The following is a 27,953-nucleotide window of genomic DNA, read 5'->3' on the forward strand; positions in this document are numbered from 1 at the left end:
CCTCATATGCTGCACCACAGCTCAGACTCAGGCTCTTCAGTTCAGTTTAGTCAGTAGCTGGTTTTACATTTCAGTGCAGATCTATGCAGCAAACACCGTCCTGGAACAGATTCCTCACATTGCTACAGGTTCTGTGGTCTTACTTAATGTTTACGAGCTTAATGAAACACCCTGTATATCAGTTGTTCTCAGAGTGGGGTCTGGGGACCTCCAGGGGACCTCCCGGGGCCCTTGCGGCAGTTCCTGGTGGTCCCCAGCAAAAGGAGAATTTTTTGTGGAGAATTTATTTTTTGACTATTATTCAATGACTGAATGTTTGACTGGTTTAGTCATGGGTTTCAAACACTTTCTGTAATAAAACATTCAAATGCAAAAACTTTATCAGACGGGGGTCTGTGGTCTGATTTGGGACAGTTTAGGGCTCTTGGTGTAAAGTAGTTAGAGAACCACTGCTGTATGTCTCAGCTGAATGAAGTCACCTTCAGCAGCAGTAAGGGGAGATCAAGTGTATTAAACAGCTCTACTGCATCTTATAGGACTGACAGGCTGAAGCCACTCAGCTCAGTCTGATCATTTTCAGCTGATCTTATATCACTTTACATCAACGGTCCAAATAAAACAAACTTGAAACTTTAAGGTGCCTGAAAATCTATGAAGGTCTTAGCTCGAGGTCCATTTACTAGCTTTTTCTGAGGTTTTCAATAGTGTCTCATGGACTTCCTCAACAGACAGTTAGCTCCTGACACAACATGAGGACAGTTTGCCATCAGACACTGTTTGGTTTTTGTTATCTGTGTATGACCTTTGTATTGTTTTCAGTGTTTAAGGCAGGTTAGCTCATGTCAGGTCTTATCAGTGGCTGTTTTGGCCATTTCAGCATCTTAGATTGACACAGTAACATGGAACTGTCTGATTGGCTTCTGATGAATCAGTGATCTCACCCTTGTAGTGTGCTGCTTCATAGTGTGGTACCTTTTGCAACTTTTTTTTATCAGACTTAGCTTCAATCATATATACTGAGACATTTATCCCTTGTCATTATGTACTGTAGACCAGACTGACACAGCTTACATACTTGTCCTGCAGGTCTCAACATTGACGGTTTGTACAGAGTGAGCGGGAACCTGGCTGTGATCCAGAAGCTCCGCTTTGCTGTGAATCACGGTAGGACTCCAGTTCCCCTCTGCTCCCCAAAACTGAACAGCCTCTGTACAGCATGTTAGGAGATGGTCACCTGTCAGGGATGAGTGTTGCTGTATTAAACCTTCGTTGTCTCTTTCTCCACCACCTTCTTTTGTTTATTCTTCCCTCCCTCCTTCAGATGAGAAGGTGGATCTGAACGACAGTAAGTGGGAAGACATCCACGTCACCACCGGAGCTCTCAAGATGTTCTTCCGGGAGCTTCCTGAGCCGCTCTTCACATACGGATCCTTCAATGACTTTGTTAATGCCATCAGTGAGTAACTCCACCACCATTATTCAGATACACTGACGAGGCCTGACACAATGAAAACTCAAGGAAAAACAAAATGTTGAACTCACTGTCGAAGTTCAAATCCTTTTCAGTCGATGCTTTAAGTTTTAGTCCCTAATGTGGCCACTAGGTGGTGCTCTGCATTCATGTGTTCACTGACCCGCTGTGTGTGTCTCTGCTGCAGAAAACTCTGACTACAAACAGCGAGTGAATTCAATCAAAGACTTAATCAAGAAGTTGCCAAAACCCAACCACGACACAATGCAAAACCTCTTCAAGCACCTGCGCAGGTAAGAACGCTGCACACTCACCTCACACACCAATCTCATCATCTATAGATGGATGTCTGTCAAATATTATTTACATTAGTCATCACAACTCACTAATGAAATTATTATATCCTGGTTACATCATTTCTTTAGAGGTGATGAGAAAACCTGCAGTGAGGCTGACATTTAAAAACTGTAGTTACACTTCCATACATGTATCGACCCTCGAGACTCAAATGTGTTTGTGGTATCAAATTAAAAGTTACTTAGAGCTGGCACTGAGCGCTCAGTCAGATCCTCAGGCTTGTTTATGTCCTGATGTAAATCAGATATTTCCTCAATTAAATCAGGAACCTTTATTTTTAGACTGTATTTTATGCAGACAGTTATTTATTGGGTTCAATTTTGCTAAATGAAAAAGGGTTACATCATGTTTATGTTCCCCAAACGTCTGCAGGCAACATTTGAAAAATTCCTGAATAGGAACTGAATACATTTTTTCACTTATACTTTCAACTTATGTCTGCATATATGTAAAGTTGACAAACTGTGTGAAGACTATTACATAATCTGATAATAGGAGGTAAATCAGTAAGAAAAATCCATCCATCTTGACAGATAACAATAAATATTTAATGAAAACTCTAAAGATCGAGTGAGTTTCTCCAAATGTTCATAAATGTTACTGATGAAGATTTGAGCCTTTTACAAATATAATTAATATGCATTTGTCCCTGTTAAATAAATGAATAAACTAAAGTGAATACAGTCAGACAAACACACAGGGAAAACAAAGTCATGTAAGTGTCTGTAAAGCACATTTGATCCAGACACCAACATATTTTCCTTTATAGACTCACTCAGCACATTCGTTGACCAGTTACTATGAGTCACTATAGCTTTTACCTGTGCCTGCGTTTCAATTTATTTACCACATATACATTTTGTAAAAGGTAAGGTAAAAAAAAAATGACCCACTTCACATCATTGTATGAAACAACTGAGCCTGAACACATCACAGTTCAGCCTGTGTCAGTCCCTGTGCTGATCTACGACGTGACTCTTCTGATTCGATCAGCTCACATTTTGATTTGATGCTCCTGAACACCTCACCCACCGAACCTGGCTCAGTCTGACTTCACTGAGCTTCATGTGCTCAGATCATAAATGGCACTGAGGAGATCTTATTTATACGAACTCTTGTTTGAATTTTCCCTCTTCGTGTTTACCCTCCCTCAGACTGATCAGCCCGCGGCCAAATGCAAACTACAGCCAGGTTTAACGTGTATTCTTAGCCCGCTGGAGCCAGTGGCAATATCATATGTTCACAATGACATTTCCCTGGGTTTCCAATTTGCATTTATATGGCGCTGTGTTTGCTGTAATTCAGTACCTATGAAGTGGTGTTTCTTGAGGAAATTTATAGCGTGACATTCAGTGTATGGAGGTCTACGTATATCAGCAGGCGGATTTAATCTCCTTTTTTTCTCCCTTCTATGAATATGTTATTGTTTTGTGCATCTGCATGCAAGGATGTAGATTCTATTTAAAAAGGCTATTATGCTCTAGCCTGGAGCGTTCAGTAGTGTTACAGAGTGCGTGTCGTGAGGTTCCATTGCAACTGTGTAAAGACCGTGATGTTGTTTTTCTAGATGAAACCCTGAAGCTACGCTCAAACCAAACAAATACACTTTCACCTAAAGCCAATTATGACACAATACATCTCTGAATCTCCCCCTGTTCTACCCCTTCCCACCCCCTCAGGGTGATTGACCACGGAGAGGCCAACCGCATGACCACCCAGAGCGTGGCCATCGTGTTCGGACCCACGCTGCTGAGGCCCGAGACCGAGACGGGCAACATCGCGGTCCACATGGTCTACCAGAACCAGATAGTGGAGCTCATACTGCTCGAGTACGAAAGCATCTTCGGCAGGTAGAGGCGCCTGCTCGCAGGAGGAGGCCGGGCTTTTCAAACGCAGACTTGTTTTCCTTTGTCCCCCCTTTTCTTTGGCTGAACTGAACAACGCTGTGGACCAAGCAGTTTGGGAGAAAATAATCTCATTTACATTCATCGACCAGACAGTTTAGGAAAGTGTTGCACTTACAGAAGTTTTGGAGCGGAAGTTAAGAGACGTGCAGGTATCACCCACCTTTTCAGTTGCCATTCCTGCTGGACGCAGCAGTTTGGATGACGGACAGTGTTTCATAGCGATGCCGTGATGATGACAACGTGTGGACGTCCGTGTGATGTGGTGGATTTGAGCATTCAGGTGTTTTTGCGTACACTGGATTCCCGTGGCCAGTAATTCAAACTTCAAAGTGGAGCCGGCGGCAGCACGCTGCTCCTGCGGCGTTGAAGGCCGAACCTCGTCGTCTCGCTGGAGGAAGGAGCTGAGCCTGAACTGGAGAAGATTTGTGTTGTGGAGCTTCGTCTGTGATGTGTGAGCCCTCTGTGGTTTTGGATCAGGTGGAAATTAAATAATCAGTGTTATGTTAACGGACTGTGTTTTGGCACTTGGATGAACTGGAGTCACAGATCGTGTCCCCCACAATCCCACTTACTTTAGTGACACCACCAACCCCCCTCCCCTCCCCTCCCTCACCTCCACCTCTCCCTCTCAACCAGTGTTAACCATTAACCCTGTGACATGAGCGTCCCATGACTTGAATGACGGAGGACAAACCCTCTGTTTGTCTGTGTGAGTGAGAGAATTAAGCTAAATGGAATAAACCCTGAGCAGAAGCATCCTCGTCTCGCCACTTTGTACAAACTGTGTGTCGTGTAGTCTAACGTGCTTTGGTAACGTTTCCTTTAAGCTGCCGGGGGGGTGGGGTCGTCGTCCGTGCTCTTTTATGAACTTCAGTGTTAGTGTCTCTACAGTGGCAGGAAACATATCCGACATCACGGTGTTACTGGAAAAACGACAAAGTGGATTTCTGGGAGCTGCTGTGTTACAATTTCACATGTGTTGTGTCTGACCTCTCTCCTCACCTTTGCTAATATTAAAGAGTATTCAGAGAAGGGAAACGGTAACGGGCGTTAGAGTGAGAAGAGGAGCCTTTAAAAACCTTTCCGAGCATATGTACAGTGACAGAAGCTAGTTGTTAAAATGTGTTATAGTGACTGAGGTGTGTATGCTTTGATGGTGAACCAGTGAAAGATGATTTTGATTTTGTAAATTTGAATTAAAACATGAGAATGCACAGATTGTGAAAAAAAACAAAACAAAACACACATGATCGACTGTTACTTTTGTTTGAAGGTGTATCTGGAGTGTTTGCGCATGGTCAGCTGCACATTTTGAATGTAATTTTCAGGCTAACTGCTATTTGTGAAATTGCTATGTCTAATAAAAAAGACAAATGAAATGTGAGACTCGTGTGTGTGTGTGTGTGTGTGTGTGTGTGTGTGTGTGTGTGTGTGTTCTGTAACGACAGAACCACCAGTCAGTCTGCTGTTTCACCTTCAATCTACTCTACAGCTTCACCTTTCCCTCGGCTTTAATTACATAATTGAATTAATCTACTCAACGCCGATATCCTGCTTATTGAATTGAGTGATTAAGCTTTCACATCTCAATCAATTATATTCCTACCTGTTAATTATGAAATGAATTGCAGTACATTTCTGGAGATTTCTCAAATGCAGCACAACCTCTGCCGCTCGGCTTCCATTAATCTGATCCCTCTGTTCTTCGAAGGCGTTTTTGTAGTTGCTCCGCAGGTCAAACGCGGCTGCAGACCTGAAGGGTGTGGATTAATTGATGTCTAATTAGGTAATTGCCACAGTGCCAGTTTTGATTAAGAAGCACGAGGTGGAGCGAGTGCTGAGCAAGGCTGCTTGCTGCGGGCCACACTGAGCCAACGATTACATTCAGCTTTCTCTTCATTTTCCTGCTCTGTGTGTGTGTGTGTGTGTGTGTGTGTGTGTGTGTGTGTGTGTGTGTGTGTGTGTGTGTGTGTGTGTGTGTGTGTGTGGGGGGGGGGGGGGGGGGGGTTATCTTGTGTGTCGTCTGCTTTTAGTCTCCCCTGAATCTAGCATCTGTATAGAAGCCCGGAGGTGAAAAAAAAATAAGTGAAAAGTTAAGAATCATCAAAATAAAAACATGATAAGAAAAAATTCAGGTAAGTCAAAACTTTATGAATTAATGTAACGTAATAATGAGATGATGAACTACTAACTTTACATTTAATGTCAAAATCATAATGTGCAACATTTGACTGGCTTCTATCATGATTTCACTTATATTATAATATTAATTAATATAATATAATTTAGATTTAGACCTAGTTTTTCAGTTTTTATTTTTAGTAATTTGAAGCTAAAAAATATGTAAGGCTATAAATTAGCATTTTTTTCTACATTCCAGCTATTTATACTGATGTACATTAAAAAGCCATGTCCCTATCAAATGAACAAATAAATAAATGTCTTAATGTTAGATGTCATTAATGAAATAGGTTTGAATGAGTTTTTGTTCCAACACATCTGTCAGTAAAACTTTAACTCCTGTTGTAAACATTTGTATTTACCATGAGACTTTTTACATTTGTCCAGGTTTTTTATGGAACATGAAGAAGGTCTAAATTAAAATAAACTCATCAAAGAAACAAAGTGACATACATGTTGTTATATGTACTTCATGGTTCCAGAAATGAAAAGGAAAACGTTGAACTGAACCTAAACTAATGCAACACTCCTCCTCAGTTTGTTTTCTGTGTTGTGATTTCATTTGAATGTGGCACAGTGAAGCACTAGTCGTTCAGTTATTAAAGACAAAAAGGCAAATAATTGTCTTTTTAACGTGTTTTTTCATTTAATAATGACAGAAAATGCACACATAAAAAATAATACATATAGATTATTTTCTTTTTTAAATTAAAATCTATGGAAGATTTGAAATATTTAAAGATTTAGGATCCATCCTCATAATTATTTCCATTCTACTTGATAATTAGAGAAATAGTCCACTCAGTTAAAACTGTTCATCTGATGGTTTGATGTAGGAATGAAGCTGCTTCAGTAAACACATGGAGCTCTGCACATGTCTGCATGTTGTTCTTTCTGCATGATCAAAGAGTTTGGGAGCAAATTCAATATCTACTGAAAATGTTGATGTACTGCGCCACATTCTGACCACGTCAATGTTTGATGTTTACGTTTTTGAGTTCTGGATCATACACACCTGTCAATAACATTGGGCTTTAAAAGTCCAAACTTTGACTTTCTCGTAATACTCACCATGACTGTTTACTTTTGTCCTAACTTTTTTTCTTTTTTCTAGCAAAAATGGGCATCTAAAAAATAATGTGTATAACAGCACATGTGCCTTTCCTCTGATCACAATCACTCACCTTTGAAGTCCACTTTAACCCCCTCCTCTCTCTTGCCTACGTGTTAATTTATTGCACCAGGTTTGACTTACTGTATACCTCAGCTCTGGCTCTGTTTTGATTGGACGGACCACCTTGGATTCAACCAACGTGTTGGAGGTAAGCAGCACTGAATCATGTGCCCTGTTGGAAACCACAGGCCGTTAAAACTGAGACGCAGAGGGGGGGGGGGCAGAATTTCCAAATGAGAAAACAATTAGATCATTTCTATAATTCATGGGTGCGACCACAGCTCAGGTCTGGGGGGGCTTTGAGTGTTTGAAGTGCTCCATATGCTCACAGTGGTTTTCAGGCCTGATCTGCTCAGTGCTGGCCCGGCCTGCTCCGTGGAGGCTGAGGTGTGGGCAGGTAATGTGAACAAGCCATTATGGAGCATAAAAGATTTATGGATCCTCAGTGCTTCCCGCTGCTTCATTTGCAGGTGGGCTGCAGGCAAAGTGGCTGGATGAGGAACAAAATGGTCGGGAGGTTTTGCCACTCTGTAGTAAAGACCTCTGTACTTCAGCCACTGCTTTTTACTTTCAGCACAGTGAGCAGCTGGCTGCAAGACCAAAGGCTGCTGCTGTTAGGTTGACATTATAAACAGTTATAAACGCACTTATAGCACCAAAGATATCAGAGTTTTGGCATCAGATCCCATGATGGCAACGTACTCATCCAGCAGTTACAAAGCAGCATTAGCCTCCTGTTTAGCTGCTATGCTCCACTGTGGTCGTTAACTTTACTGATCTGCAGTTTGGTGACTTTCTACCTGAAGGCAGCTGCTTTCTGGTTGATGATAGTGGTGAGTTGTAGTTTTAAGTCTGTGAAATACAGCAGCCCTGAGAGCTCAACGCACTGCAGCTTTAAGAAAACACGTGCAAATAGAAAACACCTTCATCAACTTGACAACACGTGCTGCAAATACAACACAACAAAAGTGTTTCCAGGGGACACAAAAGAGTGATGAACCCAGCTGGGACACACTTGCTTGGATTTATTATAATAAATATATGAAAATACATCCACACACACTTGTTGTTCAGTGCTTTTAACTTCATCAACAAAGCACCGAACAACAAGGTTCAGACCAGGTTCATCACTTTTTCGTGTCTCCTGGAAACACTGGCTTTGTGTTGTGAGTGTTTGTGGCACATGTGTTGTCGAACTGGTGAAGATGTTTTCTGAATTTGCCTGTGTTTCATCTATTTGCATGTGTTTTCTAAGTTGCACTTCATTGGGCTCCCAGGGCCCCCGTAGTAAAACCAAAACACTGAGCTAAAAGATGCTAAAAAAGCTCCATGAAGCTGAGAGAAACTGCAGAGTCAGATGATAAGTCTCAAACATTCTCAGCACCTTCTACAATACACATAGTTGATATGCATGAATGCAGCATTGACTGAATCAGGTTTCACTTTATGTAGTTGAGATTTGAATGAGCAGCTCTACACCCTGATATTTTCTCTGCCGTTTGTCTTCGATGCTGATAAATCATTTATATGCAGGGGAGGCTACGTGTGATATTTCATTTGACACATTAACCACTTTTACAGCTTAATATACAGCAACAACACCTACAGCCTCTGCCCATACCCCCACCCAACCTCCAGTCTAAACAGCTGCCCTGACAGGAGGACTGATGCTCCACCAGCTCTTGTGTATCCATCTCACCAACATTAGCACCTCGGTTAGCCAGGAGTAATGTCGGGGCGGTAGCAGGGCACTGACCTCCTGTTGTTGGTCTCTAGTGGCAGCTGGGACCCACCACTGGCCCTCAGTCTCCTAGCAGGGCTGATGTGCACTACGGGTCTGCAAAGGTGAAGCCTCCGTCACCTCCATCATGTTGAGGAGGCTTCAGAAATATCAAAACATGCACAAATAAACTCGAAAGTAACTGCTATCATTTTTTGTCATTTGGGGGAATTGACCCTTTAAATCTGACTGTAACAACATCAGATATGCTGCAGGCATGTTGCTGTAATGGTGAAATTAAAGGGCAATGATGCTATTTCAGCAAACACATGAGGGCCTGCACACTTCCTGCACTCCTCTGTCTGCATGATCAAAGATCGCGTGAGCACTTACAAGCACAACATCATGCGTAAGAAGAACCGGCTCCTGTCGCAGAAATCACTCATTTGCCCGCGCGCTTTAATTCAAAGCCATCCTTTTTCCAAATGTGCTGTCATAGCTGCGGCGCATGGGAGACCGGGGCTGCGTTCTCACATGCATGGCAATGCTAAGTAAGCGTGTAAGTATTCCAAATGTCAGCCCGGCTCGTCGTTATTATTAATGAGCTTCAGGCGGCAGGAGTGGATCATTTTCCATGGAAATTCAATGCATTTTAAATAGCACTGGATCAACATTCCAGGCCGGGATTTACATAAGGTAATTGCGGGATGCTGAAAGTACCTTCTAGCTGGCAATGGATCCCCCCCTCCCCCCCTTACCTTCAGTAATACAATCAAGTCCATTAAGTAGGCAATAAATACAAGGCAAGACTGTATCAGCGCTCCATGACAGATAAAGGCCCCTCTCCAGAATAGCTATTTATTTACCCTTGGACACACACACCTCTGTACTCTGAGCCCCCCTTCACCTGCTGCAGAAGATTTGACAACCCAACACACCTATATGTATTTTTTCCTGCTGTGATTGAGTGTTGAAAGGAGTCGGCCGTCGGAGAGGGAGAATTGAGATGAACTGAGTGAGGCCTCACGTTACACCTCTCTGAGGTCTACCTGCGGCAGCTGCTATGGGGGTCTGGGGAAATTAACTGTAGATAGAGAGTGAGAGCACCAAGACAATAGTGCAGTGCTGGATGTATGCAGAGGTGGAGGGGGACTTCAGTCAACTAGAAAAAAAATCATCAACAAAAAGAACTTCTTTGGCTTTGTTAACTGGTGGTTAACAAAGCCAAAGACTCCCCCACCCCAGGCTGGAGTATTAACATCAAATAAATGTCTGCCTTTTCCATGAAGGGGGGTACTATGGGCCTTAGGTGGTAGTTAGCCTCTGTAGGTCCCTGACATGGTCTATTCAGCAGCTCATTAGAGAAATGGGCTGAGCCAGCTAACTGCCCCTCCCTCCCCCTGCATGAACACACTTCTCCCCCAAGAGATGCTGCGATTATGTTAGCGGCCTGTGTGGGTTTTTGGGGCCATTAAGTGATGATTACACTCAGAAAGTGCTCGGTGTATTTCTCTTACTCAACACTGATGGAGGAGAGAGAGAGAGAGGGTGCATGTGTGGATTTGGAAACAGGAGCAGTGTGAAATGATCCTGCAGCCTGGATGGAGATGTGAGGCTGAGATTGGCCATGATAAGAACTGACAGAGAGACAGGAGGAACTAGGTGCTCTGATTAACATGAAAAGGAGGTGTCTGTGTTTTTTGTTTTTTTTTCCTCTCTGTCTCATTAACACTTTTGGCTCCAGAATCTGCTCGCTGACAGCACATGTATTCCCCGGTGCAGCCTTTTTCCACTGAGGCTGTAATTAGGACATTTCATCCACAGCCCCCTCTCTCAGATGTCTGATTGGAGGAAAAGGCCCTGCGTAATTACAGAGGCCCCGGGCCCCCGACGCTGCCGGGAGGGACCCTAAACAAATCACAAACGACGATTTAATTAAAGGATCAACAGCCTCACACTTGGACGTGGAGATTTGATCAGGAACGTCTTGTTTCTGCTCCTGATTTGAAAGCAGCAGAAGTTTTCTGCCTCTCACCGCAGGTAAACCTTCAGATTGGGGGGGGGGGGGCTGCTCTGCCAGCTCTCTCATAAGCTCATTTGATTTGCTCCTGTGCCAACATCTTACTTAATTAGCCTGCACATTTTTACGGGCATAAATCGCTTTTACATCACTGCCAGCGCAGCGCACCGCAAAGTGGGTCGATCATATATTATGTTGATCCTCCTTGGCGCAGTTAGAGCCATACATTACATCTGAATCTGTCGAAGAGCGGAGGGCCCCTGGCATATTTCTCCTTTGTTGTGCTGTCAGCGCTAATCTCTCCCCAGGGGTCTCGGCATCAGCTCTCGCTTTCTCTCTCTCGTCGCTGCCCCCAGATCGGATGAGTAAAGGGACGCGGAGAGCGAGCCGAGCCAGGAGGGCACCCACACACCCCCCCACCCCCCCGCCTGAAAACCTGCCTCCCACCTTCCCCTTCACTCCTTCATCAGGCCTCGACGTGGAGCGTTTGTGATGTAGATGACACATGTTGGAAAGAAAAAAAAACTGTGGAAAATTTGCCAGCTCTGTCAGAGTCACATCTCTTTCTTGTTGCTTTTATTTTTTTTCCAAACACCCTCACCCGCCTCCTCTTCAGCGGCTGGTGTGCAGGCAGGATAGAAAATCTCACCAACTTTAAAGCTGCACTGATCAATATTTTTAGATCTGAACAGAACAGATCAGACGAGTGTGTGTGTGTCATATGAACGGTGTCTGTGGCTCTTTCAGCTTTTGGTTTTGGTTCCATGGTCTGCAACTGTTTTCTATCTGTAATCTCTAACTCAAGGTCGACCTGCAGGCTTTTTCAAGGCTCACAAAGCAAACAACGGGGCTCAAGGATGCCCTTTGACCTTTGCTTCTGTTTGCATTTGTATAAATCTGTGACATTTTGATAGATCACACCTTCATGACTCAGTTCAAACCTCCCGAAAATCATCAGGAACTTGGGTGAAGAAGCTCCAGTCGCTCTTGCCCGTCCTTCTCTCTGCAGTGCCTCTGCTCCACCACTAGGGTGTAGCGAAGAACATGGATTCCCCCTCTCCGCTCTGCGACCCAGATGTATACCTGCTCCAGGCTGCTGCTGTTTGTTCTCGTTGGATTAGCTTCCCCCAAAACGTCCACCCTCCCTCCTCCTCCTCATCTTCCTCCTCCTCTACCACCTCCACACCGGGAAGGAAAAAAAACAACTAGAGACACTTGGCTCTTCAGCACATGGTAAATCTGCTCTGACTGAGCTTGTAAACACACACACACACACACACACACACACACACTCTGTCACAAAATCAAGCTTTTGCCACTCTTCCTCTGCGTCCCCTCTGCATTAGCATGGAAGTCATCCATATTGATGCCAGGTGATTCATGTGCTGCCAGCCTCTTTGTTTTATCTGGGGGGGGGTTTCTTGCCTCCTTGCCCTCTTTTACCCAGGCAAAGCTTTCTGGGGATCGGGGGGGTGATTAAGGCGAGGAGAGATGGAGGAGTGGTTGACCGAGGACCCCAGGGTGGTGGGGGTGGAGGCAGGCAGGTTTGTAGCCCCGGTCCCCCTGGTGATGAGGTGGAGCTTAATTGATTTGTCAATGTGGAGCCATCTGGCACAGAGAGATGGGGCTCCAACCTGTTCTCCTTCCTGAGATGGGGGGGGGCATCAGGAGAGATGGGTTGGATTACAGACTCATGACACACACACACACACACACACACACAGACACACTCCCTGTGATTTTATATCTCTTTCTTTATTCTTTCACTCGCTCACCTTTGTTCAGGACAGACTGTGTCTTCCTCTGCCTCTTAGTCTGAATCACTTCCATACTGTCCCCAGAGGAACACAACGCCCCCCCCCCACACCCAGTGTATGATGACAGGGACAGAAGGCACGTCAGAGCCCAGAGGCGAGGACCGCTGGCCAAACTGGAAACACACACATCCCTTACCCCTCAGCCAGGGATCAAAAGGTCAGGGGTGCTGATGGACGCCGGCGCAGAAACGAGGCCTCTGGTGTCTTAATGAAAAGAGGTGGAGGAAATGGGGACGGACAGAGACAGAAGGAGAGAATGGATGCTGCCCGGACTGATTAGGATCCAACGTCATCATCTCGTTTTATTCCCTCCACCCCCTTCTCCCCTTCCCTCTATCGCCCTTCCTCTGACTGGGAGCCTCATTTCTGGGGTCATTTTAAGGTTATGATAAGAAAAGCAAATGAAAGTGTGTCTGTATGACTGATAATGATGGAAATTAGCATTAGTTTGGTCAGTTCAGTGCATTTTAAACACAAAAATCACTGTCAGACTCTCTGTCATCTGCTCTCATTTATACTGACAGAACGTGTCTCTACTGAAATCCTTGTAATTGGCACTTTTTCGGTGAGATGAGCCACTCTTCCCTGCAGCAAAGTGAAGATGTCTCCAAGTAAGATTTGAACATGTATTTCAGGATGTTGTGCATCACTGGAAATCTTCAGATTATTTCTAAAATTAACACTTTCAAAATAAGACTGACTCAAGTTGTGAAAGATGAGGGTGGTGGGGGGGTGAAGCCATTTATCTGCAGCACAGACCTGATGAACCTAAAACTGCAGGTTCTTTAAAGCTGCACTGATGTGTATTTTTATATCTACATCAGGTCAAATGATTATATCTGAGGTGCATGGCCTCGCTCCTAGAGATGAATCAGGGGAGCGTTTTAGCATCTTTTAAGTCTTTGTTTTGGTTTTGTAGCCGACAGCTTTAGGCTACGTCCACACTAACATGTTTTTCCTTTAAAAAACAGTGATTTAGCACAAAATTGATCTCCATCCAGATGACTGTTGCGGCTCCCTGTGGCTTTGGAAAGTAAATAATGAGTATTTAATTTAAATTTATTTTATTTTAGTGTGTTAGTTTTTTTAAATGTAATTCTAAATTTGAAGATTATGGTGATCTTGTAACATTAAAATAAAACATGTTCAATTTTTTGTTGCTCAAAATATGCGTCACAACCGCCGATGTGTGAAGCAGATTTTATACTCTGCAGTTAGTTAGTTACTCAAAATGCCACAAACAAGAAGCAGCAAAGACAGCTGTAGCGTTAAAATGCAGAATTTAACTGCACAGCAGCTGCTTGCAAAGACGAAGTGGGCATCTGTGTCATTGTTTCCAAAGGTCTTCGTTTCTGTCCGTCCAGAGTTTTCTTAACTTAAACCCGGCCAGCAGCGTTTCCAAAAGTCTCAAAAAGCATTTGCATTTTAAAACTAAAACATAAAAGTGTGGACAAAGCCTCAGTGTTTTGGTTCAGTTTCACTGCTCTCATCACTCCTGTCTCCAGCAGCAACCTGGAAACAGCCAAAGAGCTTTTATAAATCCACTGCACACTACCTGCCCAGCACAAACAGACAGACAGTCATCACTTAGCTGGTGAACTGAAGTTTTTTTTTTTACAAGTTCAGGCTAAAAGCTTTGATTGATTTAGGAGTCTTTATGTGATTTAGCGAGTTAGCATCTGCCTTGCATCCTCTGCAAGATAAAATTAAAATGGAGTAAGGTCAGGGTAAAACAGTCAGAATTGCTATAAACTGTAATCATAGGAATACTGATCATTATCATCATAAAGCTCCAGGACATATACCACATGAAGGAACATGATCATCCCGCAATTCAGTGCTAAACTGATGCTAACAGATTCTTCTGTGTCTGTTCCTCAGACACAAGAATCATCAATCAGAAGTCAAAATTCAGATTCTGTGATGAAAGACCTGCCTCTGGCGCGTTGTGCTGTCTACTACTGCTACTTTCCTCTGTCTGAAAGAATTCTGCCATCTTCTAGCAAGACTGAGCGAACACTTTCAAAAGCCAATGAAAAATGCATTATCATCAAAGTGAAAACCTACGGCGGCTCTTACATATTGCTTGTTGCGAGTGTTCAGCCAGACGTGATGATATGAAATTATCACAAACAAGACCTACTTTCTTAGCTTCTGTCTCTAACTAGCAAATAGAAATTTCTTTCATTATTTACACCTTTGACTGTTTACTGTTGCGGAGCTTCTGCCTCAGACACAGCAGCAGCTCAGAGTCTGCTGTCAGGAGAGGGGGGGAGAACAAAACTGTTGATAATCGCTGGATTCAAAACAACAGGTGCCGTCCAAGCCTCTCAGCCCGGCCAACAGGAGAAACCACACATCTGAGGAGGAGGAGGAGGAGGAAGAGGAGGAGAGGAGTGACTGAACGAAAGCTGCGAGGGAGTGATCCCGGTGTGTGACGGGTAAATGGAGGATAGAAGCTCACTGGTGGAGAGGAGCTGCTAAAGCGCAGAACAACTCTCTTAACCCCCTGCTCTCCCACTCCCATGAAACATGCACATGCACACACAGCGACATCTCCCAGCGGAGTCAGACAAAGGCCAAGGTGAAAGGTCAAATCTACAGAGGCGTGTACACCTGGGTACGAGCCAAAGGTCGAGCTCAGCGGGACGGAGGTACCGGACACATTCCTAATCAGAGCCAGGGAAGAGGGCCACAGGTTTTACTAATACTGAGGCTGTAAGTCTGTGAGGAGGAGACCTGACGACTGTGAAAATTCCCATTTATTTTCCAGGTTTAGTTCATTCAATTGTATTATTATATATTTTTCTCAAATTCAAAGATATGTCCTGAGTTGTCTCTTGGATGGTTTAAAAGCAGTTTTTTAAGCTTTTACTGGAGGGAAAAAGTCAGCGTTGGGTGATGTCATGAAATAGCGTGGGAGTTCTTCACCACCGTCGCCACCATTGCCGTCAGCTTCTCCCAGTTTGGATTCCTTCAGTGTCAGTGGTTCAGGAGGTTTTAACCAGCAGCTTAATTATCCACAGAGGTCTCCTCTGCAACACAAACAGACCAGAGGATTAAAACGTAGAAACACTTAATAAAGCAGTTTCACTTTAAAGATCAGTGTTTCGCTGACGCTCTTCAGTGGAAACAGGACGTCCTGAAATGGATGGGAGCTGCCCAACATTTGCTCTGCTTTTTCTCTGATAACTTAAGATCGTCCAATGACTGCAATCCATCATCTGTTTAAAATATATAGTTGAAAAAAGAAGCGTAGTGTGAAAAGTGTATCTTAAAAATGTGGCTTAAAACTGGATAAAAGTCAATTTGAGCTTCTGAGAGGAAACCACAACACTGACACATGACCAAGTGAAACGTAACCATGATTAAAATCACAGATTTCTCTGGTTTGAGAATTGCTGGAAATATTTGGGTTAATGTAAGTACACAACTCAACAAAATATAGACTCATCTCATAATTTCTGGACATTTTAATGAAGAAAAGTTACATATTATGACTTTAAATTGTTGTATTTACTCATTTCGATACTTCAAAATTCATTTCAAAATCATGCAAAATTCATGGCAATCCATTCAATAGTTAAGATATTTCAGTCTGAGCTACGGTGGTGGACCAATCAGATGACCAGCACTGAGACACCTGCTGCCAGCACAGCTAAAAGCGATTTATCTACCACGTTATTAGAAAAACTGTCCAAGCAGACTCAGAGCTTAAAAATGACTCTCCAGAAACAGAAGTCTACGTTTTCCTGACACAGGATTTATACCACTGCTAAGATACAAGTAAAGAGAGATCATTAAAGTTCGGCTCTGCTCCTCTTTTAATCAAACTGCAGCAGGAAACTTAAAACAAATCACTTCCTGTGTGTTTCCTACGACTGACCCTCACTGTCAGATCGATCTAAATCAGCTCATCTGAGAGGGGTGGTTCTGAAGAATATCCATCCAGAGGAGGAGGAGGAGGAGGAGGAAGACATCTGGAGGCTATGATGGTGACAGTGAAGATAGGAAGTGAGTCTGCATTCATGAGGTAACAGAGGAGGACTCATCCCATCTTCTGTCGGGAAGAAGCACCATGCTCTCTGAGGAGCCGTTTGTTCAGTTCAGGAGGGAGTTTGTGTCGTTTGCGTCCACAGACGTCAGTGAGGGCGCCACACAAAGGCAGAGAGACAGAGTCTGTGCAGCACACAGGCCCTGTGAGGACAGAGAGGTCAAACATTTAGAGCAGTGTAAAGAGATGTCACGCCTTTTTATAGGCTTATCCACTGACCTCCAGCAGCCAATCAGGTGGCTACTTTGGAGACAACACTTGAAGGTCCAAGCTTCTCTGAGGAGGACGGGACAATGGGATTACATAGTGCACGCACACGCACACGCACACGCACACACACACACACACAGAGCAGACTAAGGAGAGAAGGGAGATGGATATTTGCGTGAGTGTGTTCATACATGTTTTCCTGTGTGTGTGGGAGGACCAAAGCACACAAGAGTGGGTAGTTGGGTGGAGGTGTGTTACTTACAACATAGTGCAGTGTGTGTGTGTGTGCAGGCAGGTGGGTGGTAGCTTTTCAAAGAGCAGACCATTTAATTGAATTCTGTGCAGCTCCTTGTTATTCTAGTCATGACTGAGAGCTGCTCCGTGTTGTCCCAGCAATGTGGGAGGGCCGGCCATACCTGCAAACACTGGCTGGTTGGCACTTTGTGTGTGTGTGTGTGTGAGTGAGTGAGTGTGTGTGAGCGTGTAGAGGCTGGGGTTGTGAAGTGATTGTGGTTGTGCTGGTGTTTTTCTAGTGCAACTCGAGTCCTGATGTGGTAATGAGGAGGGGAAGTGGTGAAAGTCAGCCCTGAACCTCACCCTGAAAAGAAAGCACAAAACTGCCAGAACATTAATACTAAATATACGTGAGTGTGTGTGTGTGTGTGTGTGTGTGTGTGAGAGAGAGAGAGAGAGAGAGAGAGAGAGAGAGAGTGCATGTGGAGCCATCAACTCTTTGTCCTTATTACAAAGCAAAACCCAAACTGCACAAAAGAGGACAAAATAACACAGTTACTAACACATTCAGTTCGGCTGCAGAGAAGATCTGCTGTCTAATAAAATGAATAGAGTCTCTGAGCAATTACAAGCTTAAACGATGATGCATAAATTTAATTTATAGATAGATTTCACCAGGGCTTATCTCTGAGAAACACTGTAATAGGATTCAGCTGGAAGGCAAGAAAAGAGAGATGTGTGGACACAGAGGAGGGGTGTGTGTGTGTGTGTGTGTGTGTGTGCGCTTTAGGAAAAGTGAAGCTTTATTTGTGATTAGGGTGATTGGTAAAAGGTGACCAGGACTGGGGATAATGAGTCCCCGCTTAACAAGGACGACTAAAACCTTGGTGAACGTGGACGTGGTTAACGATTGGTTTCATATAACTGCAGCTGAAGGGTAATTCTCCAGGGAGGTGTTTAAGGTACGAACTAAATACAGCACAATGACAATCCAATCAACCTTTTTCCCCACACACACATACTGCCCCTCCTCGGTTGGTGACCCCCTAGTCCTTTGACCGCTGCCGTTGGACACACACTTTTGTGTGTTTTGTGTGTGTTTGTGCTGCAGATTGTCTCTTATAATCAAAGGAAAGAGGATGAGGAGTCACTGCTCATGAGTGACAGACGCCTACAAACCTGTGAAGGCATGACTGTGAATTTTTAGTGGAAATCCCCTGAAGTGAGACATGTGGGTGATACATGAAAACCTCTACAGTGTCATAAACAATCAAACTGACTTCAAAATGCTTCCTGACACTGACAGACTCAGTCCTCCTTTATCATAAACTTATGGGAAAACATAGTATTTAATGTACAAATGGAAGTCCTGAGTCATATCATACAGAGGATTTTACACTATTTATTTTGGCTCAGATCTCACAACAGTGTGTGGAAAACTCTTAATGCTCTTAAAGAGCCTAAAGGGGGAAAAAAGCACACATGAAAAAAAATTGCTGCCTTTTGATCACTGTGTAAATGTAGGGTATTAAATGGTTGTTACAATAGTGTAAACTGATGCTTCCTGTATTTCACATGACTAAATATATAAACCTACAAGTGATAGAAAAAAGCTTTGTAGGATCTTGGACAAAAAAAAGTGACATTATCACAATCCTCATTTTGCTTCTGATTTGCTGCCTCTACACCACATCACCTATCTTCACAGTGAACAGCATCTGCAGTTAATAACATGGACGTTTTCTACATGATTTCAAACACTGGCTTCTTCATAGTTTTCCTCTTTGCTGTGTGTATAAACTGGAGGAGGAGATGTTCTGATGAGAATTAGTGATGAGACATTAGAGACTATTAGAGACCATTTGATCTTCAAGTGACTCAAATTCACTGATATTTGCTCTGAGTCCAGGAAATGAGTTCATCTTGTTTTTATGTTGAGACTCTGAGAACTGACAAAAACTAAAATACTGCTAATGAAAATAAGAGATTGTAGATTTTATCATAGAGAAAATGTTGTGTTGTGTACATACTTCTGTTGTTTTTTGTGTTGTGTTATAGTGTATTACTTTGTTGTGGACATACTTATTTTCTGTTGGGTTGTTTTGTGTTGTGTTGTGGTGTGTTATGGTCTTTTGCTGTGTATTATGTTGTCTTGTTGTGATATGTTGTGTTGTGTTGTGGTGTGTTATGGTGTGTTGAGTTGTTGTGTACATTGTGCACATACTTGTGTTGTGTTGTGGTGTGTTATGGTGTGTTGAGTTGTTGTGTACATTGTGTACACACTTCTGTTGTGTTGTGGTGTGTTGTTTTGTATCATGTTGTTGTGTCATGTTGTGTTGTTGTGTGTTGTGTTGTGTCATGGTGTGTTGTGGTGTGTTATGGTGTGTTGAGTTGTTGTGTACATTGTGCACATACTTGTGTTGTGTTGTGGTGTGTTATGGTGTGTTGAGTTGTTGTGTACATTGTGTACACACTTCTGTTGTGTTGTGGTGTGTTGTTTTGTATCATGTTGTTGTGTCATGTTGTGTTGTTGTGTGTTGCGTTGTGTTGTGTTGTATTGTGTTATAAAACAGTTAAGCTTCAACCAAGCAATTTGATTGAACGCTAGGGTGCAGGTCAGGTAAAATGTTTATGTGTTGCTTAGCAACGGTCCAGTACCAGTCCAGCCGTGGATGTGTTTGTTGGTGCAGCCAAATAAATGGTGAAGTAAACAAACCAACAATAACCTGTTGTTGCTTATTTCTGTTAGCTGCTGTGTCGCTCGTCCAACTGTTGTATAAAACACGACTGAGTCGCAGCCGTGCTGATATTCACTACATCACTCCCTCTCCTCTGATGTTTCTTCATTATGCTGTGCTGTGTTGTGTTATGTTGTGTACATACTGCTTTTTTATACTGCATTACAATAATTTATATTATTGTACACACAACCATGTATGATGGAGCCAAATGTGTTGCTCTGTATATCTGACATGTGGACTTTGCTGTGATACACTCAGACTCTTATCACATGTTCATGAGACGTGGCGGCCGAGTCCGTACATGGTGTTTAAATATCCTCCTAAAAATAACAGATGCTGTGAGTTTTTCTATGTAGAATATTTTTTCACAAAGAGGAACTTCATGTTTTGTGACTTGCTGGGTAGTGGTTTGTTTGACAGGTCTCCTGCAGACTGTGTGTCTCACAGGTTACATGCACTGCAGCTGGATAAATACATTTTCAGTTATGTATGAGCTTATTCTGAGCAGTGTGTTAAAAATGGAGCTCTGAAACAGCAATTTGTCACATGAAGTGGCATATTAACCTGCCCCTTTACACATATGCACACAGTTACACACACACACACACACACACATACGTACACAATGTCTCAGTGTACGTATTTAGTGGTTGAGTAAATGAACATGATATTTAAGTGACTGCTATTTCCTGAGCTCAAGCTTTCCTTCCTCCTCCTCCTCCTCCTCCTCCCGGCTCTTCTCTAAATTTCCCCGGGGAGCTTCAGCCCCCTGGGTTTGGCTCGGTGTCAGAGTCCCAGCAGCCATGATACTTCATCAGGCTTTTGCACCATTATTGGCAAGAGCACTCCATATCCTCTTAGCAGTTATAGCTTTTCAATTTTCCTTTGAAATGCTGAGCCCAGCAGAACATATGGCCATATCTCGGGTTTAAGTCGTGGATTGGACTGAAAGCCTGTAAAACGGCCGCTGCATCCTGAGCACGCAGCCACAGGCGACGCACGGCGTGACCTTTGTTTTAGAGTGTGGCTCACCGCCGCCGTGACCACTGCTTAAGACATTTATGATAAGCACAATTACAAGATGCTGTTGAATGGTTTGACACTGTAATTTTATGGTGTGAGATGTTCTGTAAAGCCCCCCCCTCCCCCTCCCCTCCTCCCTCCATCCATCCACAGGAAGCAGAGTGAGTCTTCTGGGAAGACAGATGGAGAGAACTATCAAATATGTTCACCAGCTATTGTATCATTTTCAACTCCTCAACAGACTATGGATTTTTAGTCCATTCCATTATTAATTCATGCAGGTGGAGGGGCCGGGAGGGGTGGAGGTGGGGGGGCAGGAGGAGGGTCGACCCTTCTAGAAACCTAATCTGGATCAATAGGGTTGACCTTGGGCTGGGCTGCTACCAGGCAAACCGGACTGAGAGGGGGGTTCTGACTGATCACAGAGGGGTATATGCAGGTCCTTTAGTCATAATAATAATAATGCAGCTTAGTTTTAAAGAACAGTTTGACATTTGAAGAAATACACGTGTTTTCTTTAGGAGAGACGGATGAGAAGATCAGAGAAGAAGCTACAGCTGGTAGCTTAGCTAGCCTTTCTGAAGACCTGAACATTGTACAATGATTGTACTGGATTGTATTAGACTGTACAGGTGCACATAATAAAGTGGGCACTGAATGTACTGAAAGTCTTACATGTGCTATGCATGAACAAAAATATTCCTTTAATTCATGAAAAAGTCATCAGATGTGTTTCCATTAAGCTGCTTAATGCGCAATTTAAAATTGCGAATTTAAAAAGTAGTTATGGAAACAAAAAACTAAATTTTTTTACACTCGCATGAGGTGGTTTTTCAGACTATTTGACAAAGCAAGGTTTCGCAAAATTGAAACAGAAACACTTTTTTGCTGTATAAGGCCCCAGGGAGCCAATTTCAGTTTCAGTTCATCGTCAGGTTTAACTGGAACGACAAACTCAGCTTTATTTGCTTACCATCACTCAATGGAAACACAGAACAGTCGCAATAATGTTGAGTTGTCTTTCTAAAAAAATCACCTCTGTATTGTGTAAAACTGCAGTGGAAACCCGGCTACTGACAGACATCTACAGTATGTTGTGTTTAGAGTCAGATTTAAAGCTCTGACAAACTGTTACACTCTTCTGAACTGTGATAAAACTACAAAAATCCAAACAGACTAATTTGGGATGTGGGAGTTGTAGTGCTGCATATAAATCAGTGCCAACGCCCCTCACAGATACAGAGCTCAGGAACATGCACAGTATTTAATCGGGTTTTACAGCTGGTCTCTGTGAAACAGAAGTAATCTGATATTTTCTGTGGCAGACTTCTAAACATTGACGTGTTTATGAGCAACTCGTCTTCAATTGAGGAAAAGCTGTGAAGTATCAGGTTGATTAAATAATCTTAAGTGTGTTTTGAGCCTGAGCTCTACGGGATCCCAAACAGGACATTAAGGTTAAATATTTAAATCTAATTCTAAACATGTTTTGTTTTTTCACACTTCAAAAAGCTCCCTGGTGAGATTTTTTATTGTAATATTAACTCAAATATTGCAGTGCAAGCAACAGCTTAATATTGTGTGATCAAAAAAACTCTCAATGACAATATCATCACAAAGTGAGCAGCTTGTAATTGATGTATTTTATTGTGAGATGGGGAGTCATAAAAAATGAACAAAAAACAAAAACAAAAACAATCACTATAAAAAAAAAAGATGAGGGTGTTAAGGGGGGGGACATATAAAAGTGGGGGTGGTCTTGACACTGACATATAAAGTAACAAATTGGCACAAATAAAAACATAAGAAATACGTCAATATTATTTTGGCTTGGCAAAAAGAGGACAGTTTGTGTGGTTAAGCATCATCCTTCAATACAACAGCACACACTCATGCTATTAGACATACAATTAGTTTTCAAGAGTTCAGTAGCTTTATATTAAAGAGGGGGAAGAAAACTAAACTAACATGAGAATGGATGCAGAGAGGTCACAGGTTCCAATTTTCAGGCTTGCAGGGTGCGAGTTTCTTTTTTTTTCCCGAGGAAAAACATAATTTTGTTTGTTTGAAAAACATACTTCAGTATGCCGGAGTCTCGTTTTCCAGGCTCGTGGTTGTTTGCCTTTTGAATCTTTTTTTTCCATACTAAAATATATTATCGTATTAATACAAACTACAGTATTGTACACTACATAGTGTAATAAATAACCATAAAGAAATATAAAAAAATAAGACACATAAATATAAAAGTTCTCTATGACTAAACAGACATACCCATCTTGTTGGGGGTGGGGATAATACTGCCATTGCTGAAAACGTACAGTACACACACTGAAACAGAACAAAAACCAACAGAAGAGACAAAATAATACTGACAGGTAAAAACTTTGTTGAATTCAACTCCTGGGATTCATATTTGCCTACGTTTTGTTACCTGAAGAGACGTCTGAGCGTTTCATGGTGTGTTAAACAAGTGCACCGAATAAGCTTCGAAAAAGGCAGGACACATCATACTTCATCATCGTCATCATCATCATCCATTTGAAAACATGTGCATTGTAGCTGTATTTAGAAATCAAAGCGAGTGATCTGAAGTCTGTAGTAGGTGGATATGTGTTCGGCTGAACTCTGCTCTCTCAGGTGTGGCGAGCCAAAGTCAACAGTATTCCGGCTTATTGGTTGATCTGGGACCCGGCAATACCTGATCACAGCTGCTAAACTTCAACAGCAATATTCTGTGGCACTTTTGATATGCATGTTTCTCTTGTTTCAGTTAGGTTTTTTTTTTAATTTTTTTTTTGCATAAGGCTTGGAGAGGGGGGGTGGGGGTAGGTATTGGGAGGGTGAGACAGTTTTCTACATCTCCTTTCTGCTCTCTCTGAACATTTCAAGCAACAGTTGGACATTTTGGGAAGTACACTTATTTGCTCTCGTGCTAAGACTTAGATGAGAGGATAGACACCACTCTCATATTTACACAGAAAATATGAAGCTACAGCAGCTACAGGTGGTTAGCTTACTTTAGCATAAATACTACAAACAGGAGGACACAGCTAGCCTCCATCCGGCGAAGAGTCAGAAACAGTCCGGCCCGTAACCCCCTTAAAACCCCAACTTGTCGCTTTTACAGTTGGGTTTTCATATGTTTTAAACAGACAAGGTACAACATGTTAATTTGTGAACTTTAGCTTCTTCATCATCTTTGGGTTTCACTGCCATTTGGTAAACCAGCTCACAGGTGCATTACTGCCACCTACTGGACTGGAATGTGGAGCAGTAGTAGTAGGCAGGAAGTAACACGTTTCCCTGTGTTCTGGTCTTCATGCTAAGCTAAGCTAAACAACTGCTGCTAGCTGTAGCCATATATTTAATGTACAGGCATGAGACTGGTATACAGTGACAAGACGTCCCAGTCTGGATTGCACTGGCTGACAAATATCTTTTTATAACATTCACCAACAAACGGTCCCAGTTTTCATCACAGTTAAATGTTGAACTTGTTTCCAGCTCTTACATGAACGTTTATCATGTTCCGTCTATAAAATGGGTCTGTATTCAACACTGATTGGTCTGTATGTGCGTCAATCAATCGATGTGTTGTTGTCAAGGCTGCTACAAGCCCATGAGTCGTAGGCTGTGACGCTGGCAGCTCTTTCTGACAGGACCTGTATGCTAAAGGTCAGCTGTCACAGCAAAGAAACAGTTGTTTGTCAGGTACCTGGCAACAAAATGCTGCACTCATGCCGTGCATGGCATCCAAAGGTGCGCTTGGTAAGGTGTGTTAAGCACTGAAATGCCACCCCCCCGTCCCCCCCACCCCCATCTATGCATAAGCGTGTACATGTGCACAAGCATGAATGTGCAGTACACTTAACCCTTAACGGTCCCGGTTTGATGGGCTGATGTTTTCATGTAAATCTCACATAGAAACAAGATGAGAATATTTCCCAAAGTGTCAAACTTGCTGCTGTACAACACTGATTTATAAAAGAAACTTTGCCTAAAAGTCTAAAAGGAACTAAACAAATGAAAAAACCCATCCACCCTCCAATGTTTTTCTTCTTAAGGCTCACAATCCAATCAAAACAACACCAAAAAAAAAGTAATGCTAACATCTGCTAGCATGATGGCGTGGTATATCTAGTGCGGTAATACTGAAGGGTAGACAACACAACTCAACTGCTTAATCCATAGGTAAACCAAGCCACTTGTAGTGCACAGGATTTTTCTCATTTTCCTTCCAACTTAATAAAATACTGACTTTTTTTGTTCATTGGCAATAAAAAGGTATAGAAATATCTCCCAACTGTACAGCTTTCAAAGGTTAAAATATGAGTGATAAAATTAGTAACACTGATAAAAAGAAATGACCCAAGGTGTTTTAGTAATAAAACATTATCTAAAACATGTCGGCTCTAGCTTCCAAAGTCTGTATAATGCATTTCCTTTGTTAAAATTCATGTTCGTCTTCATCTTTTTCTTTACAAATGGATTTTTCTAACAGTGAGAAATCGTTCTCCTGTGGAAAAGTCACTAGTATTTTTTCAGGCACACCTGGATTTCTACACAGTAGTGAACTGAAACGAGCCATCAGAGTGACCGGACATCACCTTCTGCGTTCTTCCTCTGCACGTGGAGAGGAGGACTCTGATTGTGTCTCATGGAGGAGTCTGGTCCCTCTTTCAGTCAGTATCTCCTCTCTCCTGCGGCGTCTGGTTCTCCTCTTCACAAACTGTGTTTGTTTCACCTCCGCTCTCTTCTGTGACCTCCCCCTCTGCTTTCTCCTCTTCCGTCGACCCTCCCTCTGTATCCATCACCCCCTCTTTGTCCTCCTCTTCTTGAACACTCCCGAGCACCTCCTCCTGCCTCGTGTCAGCCTCCTCTTCCTCTGGTTTCATTTCCACCTCTGCTTTCTCCTCCTCTCCTCCCTCTTCCTCCACTACTCTCTCCATCTCCTCCTCGTTCCTGTCCCCTAGCTCCTCCTCTTCCTCCTCGTCCCCTCCTTCATCGCCTATCTGCACTACCTGGATGTCGTTCATGTCCACCACACCTTCCTCCTCCTCCTCCTCCTCCTCCTCGCTCTCCTCGTCCTCTCTTGTGCTGCTTCCTCGCTCATCCAAATCCAGCTGGGAGGGGACAAGGATCTGCGTCTGCACCCGGCTCAGGGCCTCAATCTCTGCCTGGACCTCGCTGTCCACCTCTGGGCTCTCCCGGCCTCCTCCTTGGTTCTGCGTCTCCTTCTTGCAGTAGGAGTAGCGGTGGTTCATGTGCTGGGAGTAGGAGCCCGAGTGGGAGAAGCGCTTGCCGCACTTGTCGCACTGGTACGGTTTCTCCCCCGAGTGGAGCCGCATGTGTTCGATCAAGTGGTGTTTGTGTTTGAAGGCCTTGCTGCAGATGCCGCACTCGTGAGGTCGCTTCCCTGCAGAGAAAGAAACACAAAAAATATAAATCAACATATTTATTATTTTTAAATTCTGCACAGACACAGGAGAAAACAACAAGCATTGCAGTGTCACCCCCCTACACTGTCGCATGAAAGGTGCCAAAGCTTGAGAAAGCCTTAACCAGTATCTTTCATCAATGTATCCAAGGAGAACGTTTCAAAACAATACAACTAAATCACAACAACTGTGCTTAAAAACCTTCAAGGAAACTGCACCCAGGCAGAGAGCAGCTACTTTCACCTAGGATGAGGTCATCTGGAGCTGAAAGCAGTGTTTGGAAGCCAGGTATCAGAGTAATAAAGAAAGAAAAAGCCTCTGAGAGCATTGACCTGAGCTTGGCCACGGAGTCATCCTCTTAGAGCAAAATCACTACCAGAGCTCGCCTCTTGCAACATTTGGTGCTTCACATGAGAAGCTGGCAGTGCAGAGGTGGGGAGTTGGCGGAAAGAAATTCTCAGACCTCTTCTGTGCATGTTGAGTAATACCTGCTGGAATGGAGGTGTCCACCCCTCTTTACACTGCAGCTCACACTCTGACTCATCTTTCCCAGGACTCAAAAGTGAGCGATGGTGAGACAAGTTCTGTTTTTTTTTGTTTTTTTTTTTAATTCAACGTCCATCTGTGACTGTTGGCTGTGTTTGTGTGTAGGAAACAATGAGTGTGTGTTTATACCTGTGTGTTCGTATTTGTGTCTCAGGAGCGAGCTGCTCTTCTGGAAGATCTTGTCGCACAGATCGCAGGCGTACATGCCGCTGTCTGTCTTCTTCATCTTCTTCCTCGGAGGGCCGGAGTCTGAGTCATTCTGCTCCTCCACAGTGGACACGCCCTCTGAGCCTGTGTCTTGTTTCTCCTCCTGGAGAAGATGAGAAATCATATTAACACACTCACACATTCAAACCCAGATTGTTCTGCTTGTTTTACAGAGAAACGACAATGGATGACTCAAAAACACATCAGGAAATGATGCTGTGTCATACCCTACTCATACTCTCTCTGGGCACTTTATCAATCTTTTCCTCTGCCAGAAACATAACCATACTGTATACCTGCAGCTTCCTCCTGTCCCCACGCTGGTAAAACTCATCTACTGATGCAGTCAAAGAGGATGTGAGGCATTATTAAGGAGCGGATATATATACAGGGCTCTTTTTTACAAGGCAGGTCTATGCCAATCCACTTAACACGAAAGTATAATACAACAACAATAAATCAATGAGGCAGGCAGAGGTGTAGCGTTTAAACAGATTCCAGCGGATCAATAGGGGCTCTGCAGTAAAGTGCAGCCTCATGTCCTCTGGGCGACAGCCCAGGAAGATCACTCACACACCCAGAGAGATCTACATCCATCATTAGGGGCGCATTAGGTGTCTGCACAATGAAGAACTATTAAGGGCTATCATTTTTACAAAGAGCTGGATTCTGACATTTCTATATATGACTTATTGATTAGATTTTGGATGCGTTCAGACTATTTATCATGTTGTAGTGGTTTGGAACAATGAGAAGTAATGATCTGGACTGAAGAGTTTGACTGATCACTCTGAAAAGAGAAAAGCCAACTTGATTCCAGTCCACTGGCTACTGCAGCAGCTGACCTGGT

At 43.2% G+C, this 27,953-nt stretch overlaps 2 protein-coding genes across 6 annotated transcripts in view; one reads left to right on the forward strand and one right to left on the reverse strand.

Moving 5' to 3' along the window:
- arhgap12b (Rho GTPase activating protein 12b) overlaps positions 1-5,119 on the forward strand; it is a 57,845-nt gene extending 52,726 nt beyond the window's left edge. For all 5 annotated transcript variants that reach the window (XM_071485655.1, XM_071485651.1, XM_071485653.1 and 2 more), the window contains 4 exons: positions 1,087-1,164; positions 1,322-1,456; positions 1,659-1,764; positions 3,508-5,119. In XM_071485655.1, coding sequence (XP_071341756.1) covers positions 1,087-1,164; positions 1,322-1,456; positions 1,659-1,764; positions 3,508-3,682 — 494 coding nt within the window. In that variant the 3' untranslated portion in view covers positions 3,683-5,119. The remainder of the gene's footprint in view (positions 1-1,086; positions 1,165-1,321; positions 1,457-1,658; positions 1,765-3,507) is intronic.
- A 17,414-nt stretch (positions 5,120-22,533) lies between these two features.
- Positions 22,534-27,953, reverse strand: part of zeb1b (zinc finger E-box binding homeobox 1b) — a 48,594-nt gene continuing 43,174 nt past the window's right edge. Inside the window, exons 7-8 of the mRNA XM_071485656.1 lie at positions 27,026-27,206; positions 22,534-26,328 (exon numbers count right to left, since the gene is read on the reverse strand). Of these exons, the coding sequence (XP_071341757.1) occupies positions 25,592-26,328; positions 27,026-27,206 (918 nt within the window). The 3' untranslated portion in view covers positions 22,534-25,591. The remainder of the gene's footprint in view (positions 26,329-27,025; positions 27,207-27,953) is intronic.

The sequence above is a fragment of the Trachinotus anak genome, unplaced genomic scaffold, assembly GCF_046630095.1.
Source record: "Trachinotus anak isolate AG129_WGS33_773 ecotype Australia unplaced genomic scaffold, CSIRO_AGI_Tana_v1 ptg000009l, whole genome shotgun sequence".
Taxonomy (NCBI): Eukaryota; Metazoa; Chordata; class Actinopteri; order Carangiformes; family Carangidae; genus Trachinotus; species Trachinotus anak.